This window comes from Anabrus simplex, chromosome 10 (genome assembly GCF_040414725.1).
Source record: "Anabrus simplex isolate iqAnaSimp1 chromosome 10, ASM4041472v1, whole genome shotgun sequence".
Taxonomy (NCBI): Eukaryota; Metazoa; Arthropoda; class Insecta; order Orthoptera; family Tettigoniidae; genus Anabrus; species Anabrus simplex.
In genome coordinates, this window is record NC_090274.1 from 30500990 (window position 1) to 30515884 (window position 14895).

At 38.4% G+C, this 14895-nt stretch overlaps 1 protein-coding gene across 1 annotated transcript in view; it reads left to right on the plus strand.

The window, feature by feature from the left end:
* Nucleotides 1-14895, plus strand: part of LOC136882309 (copine-8) — a 90772-nt gene that overhangs the window by 60892 nt on the left and 14985 nt on the right. Inside the window, exons 5-7 of the mRNA XM_067154883.2 lie at nucleotides 1977-2131; nucleotides 5730-6021; nucleotides 9134-9263. Of these exons, the coding sequence (XP_067010984.2) occupies nucleotides 1977-2131; nucleotides 5730-6021; nucleotides 9134-9263 (577 nt within the window). The remainder of the gene's footprint in view (nucleotides 1-1976; nucleotides 2132-5729; nucleotides 6022-9133; nucleotides 9264-14895) is intronic.

Sequence of the window (14895 nt, forward strand, 5' to 3'; positions counted from 1 at the left end):
GCCAACCAGGCAAACCTTAACAAATATCTCAACCTGGATAATTAAAGGGCAAAATATGTCCCTATAATTTTATTTAATTCATTATCTTTTTTATATATTGAACAGGTGGAAAAAATAAACTTTAATATTTATGCTGGGATGAAACGCTAGCAACCAGGAATGAGTTAGCTGGAAAATTTGTAATATGCAATAACGGACCATTTATATTGGTATTATAATGAGCGAAGTGTCAAAAACATGTACTTAATGAGGAAAGAGTAAATAAAATCACAGAAAGATTAGAACATATGGCTACAAAATCCCTAAGACAACTTGGACAAGCTGCTGGAGTTCCAAAGAGCTTAGCATGGCGAGCTACTAAAATGTTAAAATTGAAACCGTATAAGATAATTCTATTTTAATAGTTCTTATTTTCTTAATTTTAATTGTTATCCCATGTAATGCACGGATACAGTGAGCGAAGTGCTGTTCTTGTTGCTATTCCACGGAGCGGGCAGTGATGAGTCAACGGGAGGCAGATAAGCTGGGAGCTCCTGCCAGCCAACCGACGAGAGAAACTCGCGGTACATCGAAGAATTAACTGGGATGGGTGATAGGGTTTCACGTTTTTGGTCGTAACTCCAAAAGTATTGGAGATATTAACAAAACTTTTGCACTGTTCTAAAGAGAAATGTTCAATTTTAAATGAAAAAAATAAATTGAAAAATCGCACTTTGGGGTGGTCAGAAGTGTTGGTGTTACATTTAACTGAGTCGACACTGGAAAGTATGGCTTCCTTCTTAACCAGGACAGCAGCCCCCATCTAGCGGCGAGGATAGGAATTGTGCCGGCTGCCGAAGCCTTTCGCACTCCTCTGGGGCAATGATTAATGAATGATAGGTGAAATGATCCGCCCGTTGCCATTTCTCGATAGATGTAGTACTTTTATATCCGTCTCTTGGCACAGGTCAGAGCAAAGTGTAGCTTCCACTGAAGTCCCAGTCTCATCCATGGCTGTGACAATATGGAAGTTGCTGGGGTATGGGTGGTGCTGAGTAATGACATTCAGAGCATGACTAGTGCATCTGAGTGTTATGAAAGTTGTTGCTCATAGGGTCAGTCGTGCTGCAGTGGCACATTGTGGGCCAGTGAGGAAAGCAATGGCAAACTACCTCACTCCTCATCTTGCCTAGTACGCCTCATTTGGGCGCTGCCATTGGTTTTTGTGGTTTCCCTATAACTGCATAACCTTTGGTGGTGCTATTTGTGGATCCAACCAGCCTCTGGGCTGATGACCTAACAGACAGACAGACAGACAGACAGACAGACAGACAGACAGACAGACAGACAGACAGACAGACAGACAGACAGACAGACAGACAGACAGACAGACAGACAGACAGACAGACAGACAGACAGACAGTTGAAATGAAATGATATTGGAGAGTGTTGCTGGAATGACTTATGACAGGGAAAACGAGGGTACCCCGGAGAAAAACCTGTCCCGCCTCCGCTTTGTCCAGCACAAATCTCACAGGGAGTGACCAGGATTTGAACCACAGAACTCAGCGGTGAGAGGCTGGCGTGCTGCCGCCTGAGCCACACAGGCTACAAATTGTTTAAGAAGTTAAAATGAAATTTTGCATGCATGTATATTTCATATAGAAGAAGAAGAAGAAGAAGAAGAAGAAGAAGAAGAAGAAGAAGAAGAAGAAGAAGAAGAAGAAGAAGAAGAAGAAGAAGAAGAAGAAGAAGAAGAAGAAGAAGAAGATATGAGCTAGCTTCATTCTTTCTGGCCTGGCTGCCCTTCCTTCATCTATTTCATTGGTTTTGTTTGCTATAATTATTATCATCTCTGCCATCTCTGTTTAGATACAAAGGCTGAATGCACCCTGGTTTAGATTGAAAACCATTCCGAAATTCATGCCTAAGCCAGGAATCACACCAGGACTAATTTCCACATCTATCTTGTTTTAATATGTAATGTTTCATTTCAGATTGTAGCAGGCAGCAACTTGAAGTTGCCCCTAATCGGAAGACGGATCAGCAAGGGTGTTCTCATAGTCAGTATGGAAGAGGTGACAGTTGGCAGGGATGAAGTGACCCTGCAGTTCTGTGGTCGAGGACTGGACAGGAAGGACATCTTTGGATTGTGAGTAGATTAGGGCTAATTTTCCTATCATTTTTAATACAACTTCCCCCATGAGGAAGCTGCCACAAGGACAAAGTATATCAATTACAAAGTCATTGGTGAATTTGCTAGAATGTGCTGGATAGGAAAGATAGCAAAGTACATAAGGCTAAGAAATAAATTTGGATATATAATACGATGTACAGCTCATCAAATGCGATATAAGTGATAGCGGAGTATGGTAATTGAACCTTGTATTGCAACGATGGTGATGTTGTGAAGTTGTATCCGGTATCATTACACCTGACACCAGAATGCCAACATCCAGACCTATGTGTGGAGCCCTGTGAGGGCAGGGCTCACCCATTCCTTATCTGTCTATCTATATCCTGACACCAGAATTAGTAGAAGAATAATTGAAAAATTAAGGAATAGCAAGATCAGGATTAAATGGATTACAGAAATTAAAGATGATATCAAAGAACTCCAAATAACAATAGATGATCTTAAGAACAAAACAAACAAAATTAAAATTAAAAACACACACCCATCAGGCTATAGACCAAGATTAATAAAAGATATAATGAGAGGGTGTTTTCAGTTGAAGAAAGGAAGGCAGCACCTCTCAGAATGAAGAAATATTAGGCTGATAGGATAGTGGAAAATCCTCTGTATAATTGAGTAGATTCGTCCAATGTAGACCATTGAGAAATTAAGAGTATGGGGAAAGGGTAGCCAAGTACAAGGCCAATGCATGTTGTTTAGTGGAACAATCCCTTTCTGTCTTCATGTAGGTCTATGTTAGGGCCTCTGTGCACGGTGCAAAAGACAACTTCACTTGGTTCACCAGAATGCAGACCCCCACTCCTCGATTTGAAGCAATAGCGCTGTCTCTCTCTTTCCCCATGCCTGTCTCGCTCACTCCCCCTGTCTCCCTCTTCCTCACTTGCTCCGTAGCGCTCCAAATCCGAGCTGAGAAGCCCAGAGACGAAGCGTTGGTCCAACCTGAGTGGGACCGATGCACTGCACACAGGAACTCCGCAGTTTGCACGCATGAGATTTGGGCGTTTGAGAGGCCCTGGTCTATGTGGATGTAAAATACTGAGTGTATTATGTATAATGATCATATGGTCTTCACCCTAAATTAACAAAAATGATTGAACTAACTTTAACCAACACAATTTCAAAGGTAAAGTTCAGGGAAGAAATGTCAAATGCTTTTCCAATAAATACAGGCCTCAGACAAGGTAATGGATTTTCCCCATTGCTCTTCAATGTGGCTCTAGATTACATCATGAAAATTTGGCAAGAAAACCCACCAAAAATCGAAATTGGAGCAAAACCCTCAATAAGGACAAACTACGTAGGGTTTGCAGATGATTTAGCTGGATTAGCCCTTGACATGGAAGAAGTCCATGCTCAGATCACCAGTCTCCAGAAAATTGCATTAAAAATAGGATTATAAATATCCTTTAAGAAAACTGAGATCATGCCAATGGAACCCCTTGATATAAACAAAGTCATCATAAATGATCAAAAAATTAACATAGTTGTACAATTTAAATACCTTGGAGAAATCGTTATGCACATCTTAAGCAAAAAGCAACATGGATAAGTAGAACCAACAAAATTTAAAAAGCACAATTTCTAACCAGGTCAACTTATAACAAAAAATGCTTGTCAATAAACACTAAGATCCAACTCTACAAAACTGTAACTTTGCCCAAAGTCAGTTACGCTTGCGAAACCTTGTTCCAAATTAAAAACGAAAGAAGACCTGATCAGCTCCTCAAAACTGAAAGAATAATTATTAGAACTTGTACAAATAAAAAGTACCAGGTTGAAGGAATCCTCCCCAATGGCACTGTCTATCGAGAGATTGGCCCAGTTACCAGCATGATGAAGAAGAGAAGAATCTCTTATTTCTTTCACATGTTACAATTACCAGAAAACAGGATTTTACGACAATTAGGGATGAGAAATCTGGGCAAGAAGACAGGAGGGCATTGGATCAAAGAAATTCAAGAGAATCTCTGAACAGTTGGACTCAAAATTACAGATGCAGAGAACAAGAGTAATATTACCATCCTTCTTAAGAATCACAAATTTTCAACTGAAATGATGCACAGAAGGCCTGTAGAGATGTCAGAAGAATTAAGAACAATGCAATCAGAACGAATGAAGAAGTACTGGGCAGATAGGAAGAGTCAAACAGTACAACGTTCAGAGAAAAAGTGTACATGGAAGGGTCAAGTGGTCCAATGTGGCCAATAAAGTTAATAATAATAATAATAATAATAATAATAATAATAATAATAATAATAATAATAATGATAAATTTTAGTATTTTGATCTGCTGTCCTCATATAACAGAGATATTGTTAGCTTTTTTTTATTTTTTTTATTTTTTTACATATTTGGTTAAGAAGGAAGCCATACTTTCCAGTTAAATGTAATACCAACACCTTTGACCGTCCAAAAATGCAATTTTTCAATTTTTTTTTTTTTTTATTAAAAACTGAACATTTCTCTTTAGAACAGTGCAACATTTTTGTTACTATCTCCAATACTTTAGGAGTGATGACCAAAAACGTGAAGCCCTATCACCCAAGCAAGCCCTTTGTCAGTAAGTTTGTTGCTCGTTTCCAGCAACGTTTGTTTATTCAGAACTGTTTCCCCGATAACTCTGAAAATGTTAAAGATATTAAGATGAAATTTTGCATACATGTATATTTCATGGAGATCAAGAGGATATGCTAGAATTATTGAACTAGCTTCATTGGTTAAGTTTTTATAAAAATATTTTCAAATGAAAATGAATGAAAAAATGACTACTTGAAAATAACTTCATGAAAACATATTTATATTTGATGGACTTCACTGATTCTAGTACAGGTTATAGCTATTATGTTACTAATCATAATAAAAAGGGAATCATAAAAGAGTATTCAGGTGTTTGAAAATGATCAGGGAAACGGCAAAATAGTGGCCGTGATACACCGCCATTTTGAATAATTAATTATATGTAATGGCATGGGTTAATATAATTTCTAAATATGTAGACATATTATTAAGGAATAATGTATTTTTCATACTAAGTTTGTCTTTATTATTCATTACCCTTGCTGCAGAAACAAATGTTTAATACACCCCATTTTTCTATGTTGAAAGGTGTAGGTCCCCCCTTAAAAGCTTTTCTGTCTGTCATATACACAAGTTTAATATAAATATTGCACTGAAACATACCTGTAAAGCAAACACTATTGAACAAAGAATGGCTTGTTTTGTTCTTAAAAGAACATCATATTTTACATAATAAATACTACATTATAATACATAGTCCCACCTATAGTTAACAATAAGCATTTTTGGGGTCCAGTAATGGCCATTATTTACTACAATGAATTCTTATTTCCCGATTTGAAAATATTCATTTTTCGCCTCATAATTGCATTTTCTTTTGAGAATGAGTCAATAATTAATTGTACAGCATAAGGGTTAAAGAGCATCATGGTGCTTGTGAGTGTAAGGTTGTAAATGCACTGATATAGAAGAATAGTAATAATTCACTGATTGTTGACTTCATTTACCTTCTTTTTCTTTTTTTTAATTACCGAAGGTCAGATCCATTCCTCGAGTTCTACAAAGTGACCGAGGACGGATCGTTTCTGCTGGCGCACAGGACCGAACCAAGGAAGTGGACACTGAACCCCGTGTGGAAGCCATTCACCATCCTGACTCGCTCCTTGTGTGGAGGCGACATTCACAGGACGATCAAAGTGCTCTGTCAGGACTGGAACCGCAACGGCAACCACAAACTCATCGGCCAGTTCTACGTGACGCTCCGAGAGCTGAGCGCTGGACCAGGACAGCAGACCGTCTTCAAGTGCATCAATCCCCGCAAAAAGGAGGTGAGTTTTCTCTGGATTGCAGTGTATCAGAAGAGTAAGTGTGTTCCCAGAAATGTAGGAATAAATCAAGGTATGGACATTACACTCCAAAACAGTTGGAATGGAGGGGATATTTCTTATCAACTTTTGAGTCAGAAATTCTGTCTTACCACCTTCAATACCAGCTGCCTAAGCAGCTTGCCACTGCTGCGGGCCAGCCAGTTTTAAAAGTCACCTACTTGACTGCTCAGAAATCATTATTGAAAAAAATTACAAAAGATGTAGCATCGTTTTCCTCTCTTTTATTTACACCCGTATATTTATGAAATATTGGAGCCAATGGACGATAGAAAGCAAACTCAGGTCATTGTTTCTGTCTGGATTACTATTCACCCTTCCAGCGCTTCCACTCTGCACTTAATCATACTCACTTTCACTATCTGGAGTTATCAGATCATCACCTGAATCATTATTGTGCAAAATATTCTTCTTTTGGAAACAATCTATTAATGCATAATTTACTCATGTTTGAAGCTTTGTCTATGACACAACTTGTTATTTCACTCAGTTTCAGAAGCACCAAAATTGACTTGTAAACAATGGGTAAAAGAACACAATGGGAGGATTGTACAGTGTCAAGAAAAGAGGACACTTGAGTCATCTTCTTTTCTTTTGTTCCCTAGTGGCTAAATTTTGCACCGACAAAAGTAGGTCTTTTGGCGATGATGGGATAGGAAATGGCTAGGAGTTGGAAGGAAGCGGCCGTGGCCTTCATTAAGGTACAGCTCCAGCATTTACCTGGTGTGAAAATGGGAAACCACAGAAAACCATCTTCAGGGCTGCCGACAGTGGGATTCGAACCCTCTATCTCCCAGATATAAGCTCAAAGCCGTGCACCCCTAACCGCACGACCAACTCGCCCGGTACTTGAGTCATCTACTGGAAGGAAAATAAACTTCTAGGTGGAACTCTTCTGGTCTCCGAAAACACAAGCATACCTGAGTGCGCTACACTGAACAAGTGTTAAGCAACTTTATTCCTCTGCAGGTCACTGAAGACAGCATGATTAAACGACCATACCCCTGTATGGGAGCGAAGATCTTGTATCATTTTAATGTACCATTTCATTGTTACCAAATTAGTCTGTTCTTCCTCCATGGCCAAAATAATGTAAGATTCTATTGAGTGAACTTTTGTTTAGAGTAGGAAAGATCAAAGATTAAAGGACAAATTAGGGCAAATATTTATAGGAGGAAGAATTAGGTGTTAGAAATATTTACCAAGGGAGATGTTTGATAAATTCCCAAATTATTTGATATCATTAAAGAAAAGACTACCATGGTGATATCAAGAGGAGAAAGACAAGGGAAAGGCATTATTGGTGATCAAAGCTTTATGGAAAAAAGTATAGACACCTGAGTTAATAACGTTAATAAAAATTTTATCCTTTGTCTCACATAGAAACAAGCTACGCTAGCACTTAGCTTATTTTATTCTACATTTAATTATGTGGGGTAGACATTTTTATCGTCCCCAGTTGAAATTTTAACGCAGGTTGAACAAAGAGTGTGCTAGTATTTTTTCCACTTCCAACAGAGTGCTCACTTTGAAAGTTTATAACTTTAAAAGTATTGATCTGATCATTACGAAACTTTAATACATCTTAAAGTAACTTATTGTTGATCTGTTTACCAAGTTTTTATTTCATCTGATATTTGTGAAGAAGGTTGTTGTAAATTGTGTGAAACAACATTTTCTCATTACTGGGTGATCATAGCTGTAAAAAATTCAGCTTGTTATGAAGTTCATGAGAATGCCAGGCTAAAAGGAGTAAAGGAGTGGAATTGGAGGTAAGGCTTTTTGCGGATGATGTTCTTCTCTATAGAGTAATAAATAAGTTACAAGATTGTGAGCAACTGCAGTGTGACCTTGAAAATGTTGTGAGATGGACAGCAGGCAATGGTATGTTGATAAACGGGGTTAAAAGTCTGGTTGTGAGTTTCACAAATAGGAAAAGTCCTCTCAGTTTTAATTACTGCGTTGATGGGGTGAAAGTTCCTTTTAGGGATCATTGTAAGTATCTAGGTGTTAATATAAATAAAGATCTTCATTGGGGTGATCACATAAACGGGATTGTAAATAAAGGGTACAGATCTCTGCACATGGTTATGAGGGTGTTTAGGGGTTGTAGTAAGGATGTAAAGGAGAGGGCTTATAAGTCTCTGGTAAGACCCCCAACTAGAGTATGGTTCCAGTGTATGGGACCCTCACCAGGATTACCTGATTCAAGAACTGGAAAAAATCCAAAGAAAAGCAGCTCGATTTGTTCTGGGTGATTTCCGACAAAAGAGTAGCGTTAAAAAAATGTTGCAAAGTTTGGGTTGGGAGAAATTGAGAGAAAGAAGAAGAGCTGCTCGACTAAGTGGTATGTTCTGAGCTGTCAGCGGAGAGAAGGCGTGGAATGACATTAGTAGACGAATAAGTTTGAGTGGCGTTTATAAAAGTAGGAAAGATCACAATATGAAGATAAAGTTGGAATTCAAGAGGACAAATTGGGGCAAATATTCATTTATAGGAAGGGGAGTTAAGGATTGGAATAACTTACCAAGGGAGACGTTCAATAAATTTCCAGTTTCTTTGAAATCATTTAGGAAAAGACTAGGAAAACAACAGATAGAGAATCTGCCACCTGGGCGACTGCCCTAAATGCAGATCAGTAGTGACTGATATTGAAAATTAAAACTGCTGTTTGTCTGCATGCAACTGTTGATTTCCTTAACTTTTGTGCTTTGAAGCTCTGTATTTTAGTAACTATGAGGTTTAGGAAAACATGTTACAGGAGTGAATTGAGTAAATTGCAGCATATTTTGTGCACTACAGTTTTTTTATTTATTTTGTAGGATGCACTAGTAAAGAGTTATAGAGCAAAAGCCGTAAAATGGGACACAAAAGCGGTCATATTGATCCAAGAGCAGGTGTGATAAATTAGAAAACTTGGATTTTTAATAAGGACCAACATACAAACTGCTCATCCAAAATTCAAAACTACATGTCCTCTTGTTAGGTAAAATAAACTTGTTCACTGGGCTAAGTATTATTCTTCTCCATTCAACTTTTGTTGTCTTTGTTTCAGAGAAGCCAGTCGTACAAACACTCAGGTGAGATACGGCTGCTCCAGTACAAGTTCACCAAAGTGTACTCGTTCATCGACTACATCAAAGCTGGGCTTGACCTTAATTGTGTGATAGCCATAGATTTTACCGGTCAGTGGGGATGGTGTGAAGTGGCTGGCTTTCTTGTTCTCCCTATACCAGTGCTACCGTTTCCCTGCTGAAGTAACCCACCCATGAGTACAGTTAGCATCAACAAGTGGTCCTCCTGTTTCTGTAGTTTCAATCAGTGCAGCAATTTCATTCTCGCACATTTTCAGTCCACGAGTCACAATTGCTGTCAACATTGGTTGAAAGCTAAGATGACATTATATAAATCCTATTATACACCAATCCTTACATTTAGCCTGGAAACTACTACATTAATGAGACAAGACAACTCAAACTCCAAGCTGAAGAAATGAAGTTCCTATGCACCATGCTACAGACGACAAAATCGGGAACAAAAATGTCTGAGAGGAGGTGGGAATAGGAGACTCCTACTACAAAATATCCAGAATTAAGACTGAAGTGGTTTGGCCACATAAAAAGGATGAGTGCAAGCAGGACTACAAGAAAGGAATATGAAAGAGAAATAAAAGGCAAAAGACCGGTGGGTAGATCCAGAGATAAATGGACTGATCACGTAAAGAAAGATGTTGAGGAGAGAGGACAAGATTGGGAGAAGTTTACAAGAGAACAGTGGTTCATAAACAGAGAAAGATGGAGGGGGCTCGTATAGCACACCTGTGGTTCAGTGTCTGTATCAGCATCCATCAGAGTATGAACATCTCATTTGGTATAGTTAATTGTTTTTCTTGAGTTTTTGACAGCATATGGTGTTCCCTCTCGATGCAGCTGTCCAGTTGGGTAGTCATTAGGCTGACTATGTTTAAGCAACCTTTTTCAGCTCTCTCCCCAATAACCTTCTCAGTGCTACACACAGCAATTGCGGTATTGACAGTTACTGGCAGTCGGTATTAAGTGGCACTAATGCTGCTTTCAGTCCGCAACTTCTTTTACGATGTTAATATACTATTTCTATGAGAACTGCTTCATTTCTGACTGCTGTGGTTATGTTTTGAGAGTTGGAAGAAACACTTGAAACTTTTCTGCAATCTTTTGTTTATAGAAAGAAAGTAATATAACTTCACAAGATGTTGTACCTGCCGAATGAAAGGATGGCTGACCCTGTCAAGCCAGGTGCGTAAAGCAGCATGAGTATAGCAAGAAATAAACCAGGTAAACTACAAGATGATGAAATTTTACAACTTCTTTCTACTATTGAGCTATTCAGCAACAATAATTACAGGCCAGTCAGCTAGACATGTACATCAGGGCCTGTTGTAATTGACCCTTGGAAGATGCCTGTATGCCAGATCTTTTAATGTGGAAATGCTGGCGAACTATGACATTGACATGGCCCCTAACAGCTCTGCAGCCTGATCCAGTGACAAAGAATCTATGACAGCTCAAGACTGAAAAGACTGTTGCAACTTTGTGCCTTGCATGCCTAATGTGCGTCTTCCAAATGAAGATTGAAGGATAGACAACATAATAAGGGAGAACAATAAAAACAGTAGGAGGACATTCATAAATCTAATATAAAGAAGTAGGGATGGGATTTGACGTCGCTTGAGAGTCTAGACATTGGCAGCCATAGTCTCAAGAATCTCTTAACACCTGTGGAGTCAAAGTGAATAGTGGTGCATTCTCTGTAAATCACAACATGCTGTGAAGTGTAGGCCTCAAGCTGTTTTAAAAGATCACATTTTCAGTTACTCTCCCATAACACATGCAGTACATCGTTTTAGAATTTGGCTTAAGAATATCATATATTGGATCTTTTTATTAATATTAGTATAACTGCTTATTTGCAAAATGGAATGAAATAGAACAAAATTCATTATTGGAACTCTTCAAAATAGAACAAAATTGTATTTGCAATTTTCTCTATAAGAATATAACCCAATGTTAAAAAATATGATTTGCATATCTAACATGCCTCAGTAACACCATGTTTACTTGCATATATATTGCCATCATGTCTATAATTCACCCTCATTTTTAAATATGGAATTGAGGGAGAAAAATAAATCCCACTTATATCTTGCATCAGCTTACTTTTTTTTCATGTGTTAGTATAAATACGAGTGTTGGACATTAAGTTTTACTGTCCTTCAAAGTAGTCAACCACTTTGTGTACAACCTGTTGCCAGAGATGTGGAAGTCGTAGGATACCTTTAGCAGTGCCTGTTGTGTTGATAGTTCGAATGGAGCAGTCTGCTGCCTGACGAATCTCTGAAACAGTTCTGAAGCGAATGCAGTTTAATATGCCAGAGGTCGTACAGCACGACAGTGTCATCAAAGGCTTGCGGGGAATCTGCATTGCCTTACAGAACAGTGGTATGGTGGGTAAAAGTCTCCAGTGAGGGACGCCAAAGTTTGGCAGACATGCGTCAGCCAGATTGTCCTTGCATCAGTGAAGACACTGGACACTGACGACATATGGTTCGTGAGTTGGCCTGAGACACTGGATTAGTGCATATGACCGTGCTTCACATAAAATAATAAGTGAGATATTCCACCTTTTCAATACAAATTAAATAGTGTTTATTAAATAAACATTTAATGGGACTAGTTTCAAGCTATTTAAGTGTCATCTTCAGCCACATCACGTGTAGAACAAAGTATTTTAAACATAGTTTTTTTAAAGATGGTCTTAAAACATAGAAGTTTGACACTATGAAAAATTGTTTATAGAATTTACTGAAAACACATTTGTTGTAAGAAAATAGTTCACTTAGCTGTAGGAATATATGAGGAGAAGAAGAAGTCTTATAATATTCTTCATAGTATTCAAGTGTTGCTGGAATGAAATATGACAGGGAAAACCGGAGTACCCGGAGAAAAACCTGTCCCGCCTCCGCTTTGTCCAGCACAAATCTCACATGAAGCGACCGTGATTTGAACCACGAAATCCAGTGGTGAGGGGCCAGTGCACTGCTGCCTGAGCCAGGAAGGCTCTACAAACTTTAATACTTCTGTTAATATTCAATAAGATAGTATGGAACATTACAAAATGCAACATATTATGTGAAATCGTTAAGCTTTATTTCTTTTAAAACGTATTTTGATTCTGATCAAGTTTAATTTAGTAACTTCACACACATACCTCACGCCCCAAAATTTAAGCTTGAATGTTCAGAAAAAATATATAAGACGTATGTGAGTGAATATGGTATACTCCAATGTCCACAGCATTACATATGACAGATGTGCTGTTTTATGCTATGTTATGTGTTGTGTGAACAAATAACAAGCATCGTGAGTATTTAACACCAAGTTATGTTCTAACTGTTTGATTTTGTTGAATACAGGTATAATTGCGTTTCAGATTAACACTCGTGTGGTTTGTTCCCAAGGTTATGATGATGATGATGATTATTATTATTATTAATGATGTTGTTGTTCTTTTTAAAAGTAGGAAAAATCACACTATGAAGATAAAGTTGGAATTTGAGAGGCCAAATTGGGGCAAATATTTGTTTATAGGAAGAGGAGTTAGGGATTGGAATAACTTGCCAAAGGAGATGTTCAATACATTTCCAAATTCTTTGCAATTATTTAAGAAAAGACCAGTAAACGACAGATAGGGAATCTGCTACCTGAGCAACTGCCCTAAATGTAGATCAGTGGTGATTGGTCGATTGATTGATGATTTTTTTAAAATGGTATTTGTTCGGGGCGTCGACCTATAGAGAATCTGCGTGTAATTGGAATTGCGGAAGTGTAGAGTGTTGAATGTGAGGAAAGGAACGTTAAGGATGACACAAACACCCAGTCCCCAGGCCAGGGATATTAATCATTTACAATTAAAGAACCCTTACCCAGTCGGGAATCAAACCCAGGGCCGCTGGGTGACAGGCGGACGCGTTGCCCCCTACACTGCGGGGCTGGACTTATTGATGATAATAGATCCTCCAAATATCAACAAAGTGGAACTATCAATTAAAGAAATAAAAAATTACAAGGCATATAGTGAAGTCCTAGTCTTTGCGGTGAGGGGAGCAGACTATGGATCATGTCATCCTGCGGTGCCCTCTTCATGCCTACTCCGGAAGCCCCAGCGACCTGTATCATCTTTCAGAAAGTGCTGTAGAATGGCTGAAACACTTGGACCTGGACTTATAAATTTGTAGTTGTAATCACCATACGATTAAATAAATAAAACCTAGCAACAATATGTCTATCAAGTTCGATCCAATCTTGATGCGGCTTTGTAATTAAATTATTTACATAAAATTACTCATCATAATAAAACTACCTATCTGATTTCTTTCAAACCACTTCCTAAACACTCTCAGGAGTAATGAGAAGAAATTGTGATATTTCCAGCAAAATCGGTCCAGTAGATTTTGAGTCCATTAATCTCAAATACACCTACATCCATTTTTAAATATATTTCTGATAGTATGTTGCACAAGGACTAAATGAAAAGGCCGAAGGAAACACAGTAGAGGAAGAGTGGAGAGTCATGAAAAATGAAGTCAGTAGGGCTGCTGAAGAAATGTTAGGAAGGAAGAAAAGATCAACTAAGAATCAGTGGATAACTCAGGAGATACTAGACCTGATTGATGAACGACGAAAATACAAGAATGCTAGAAATGAAGAGGGCAGAAAAGAATACAGGCGATTAAAGAATGAAGTGGATAGAAAGTGCAAGGTAGCTAAGGAAGAATGGCTGAAGGAGAAGTGCAAGGATGTCGAAGGCTGTATGGTCCTGGGAAAGGTAGATGCTGCATACAGGAAAATCAAGGAAACCTTTGGAGAAAGGAAATCTAGGTGCATGAATATTAAGAGCTCAGATGGAAAGCCACTTCTAGGGAAAGAAGACAAAGCAGAAAGATGGCAGGAGCATATTCAACAGTTGTATCAAGGTAACGATGTAGATAATTTCGTTTTGGAACATGAAGAGGCTGTTGATGCTGATGAAATGGGAGACCCAATTTTGAGGTCAGAGTTTGACAGAGCTGTGAGTGACCTAAATAGGAACAAGGCACCTGGAATTGATGATATTCCCGCTGAATTACTGACTGCCTTAGGAGAAACCAGCATGGTAAGGTTATTTCATTTAGTGTGCAAGATGTATGAGACAGGAGAAGTCCCATCCAATTTTCAGCAGAATGTTGTTATACCTATTCCCAAGAAAGCCGGTGCTGACAGGTGTGAAAACTACCGCACTATTAGTTTAGTATCTCATGCCTGCAAAATTTTAACACGTATTATTTACAGAAGAATGGAAAAACAAGTTGAAGCTGAGTTGGGGGAAGATCAATTTGGCTTCAGAAGAAATGTAGGAACACGTGAAGCAATCCTGACTTTGCGTCTGATCTTAGAGGATCGAATCAAGAAGGACAAGCCCACGTACATGGCATTCGTAGATCTAGAAAAGGCATTCGATAATGTTGATTGGACCAGGCTATTTATGATTCTGAAGATGATAGGGATCAGATACCGAGAACGAAGAATTATCTACAACCTGTATAAAAATCAGTCTGCAGTGATAAGAATCGAGGGCTTTGAAAAAGAAGCAGCAATCCAGAAAGGAGTGAGGCAAGGCTGCAGTTTGTCCCCTCTCCTTTTCAATGTTTACATAGAACAGGCAGTAAAGGAAATCAAAGAGAAATTTGGAAAGGGAATCACAGTCCAAGGAGAGGAAATCAAAACCTTGAGATTTGCCGAT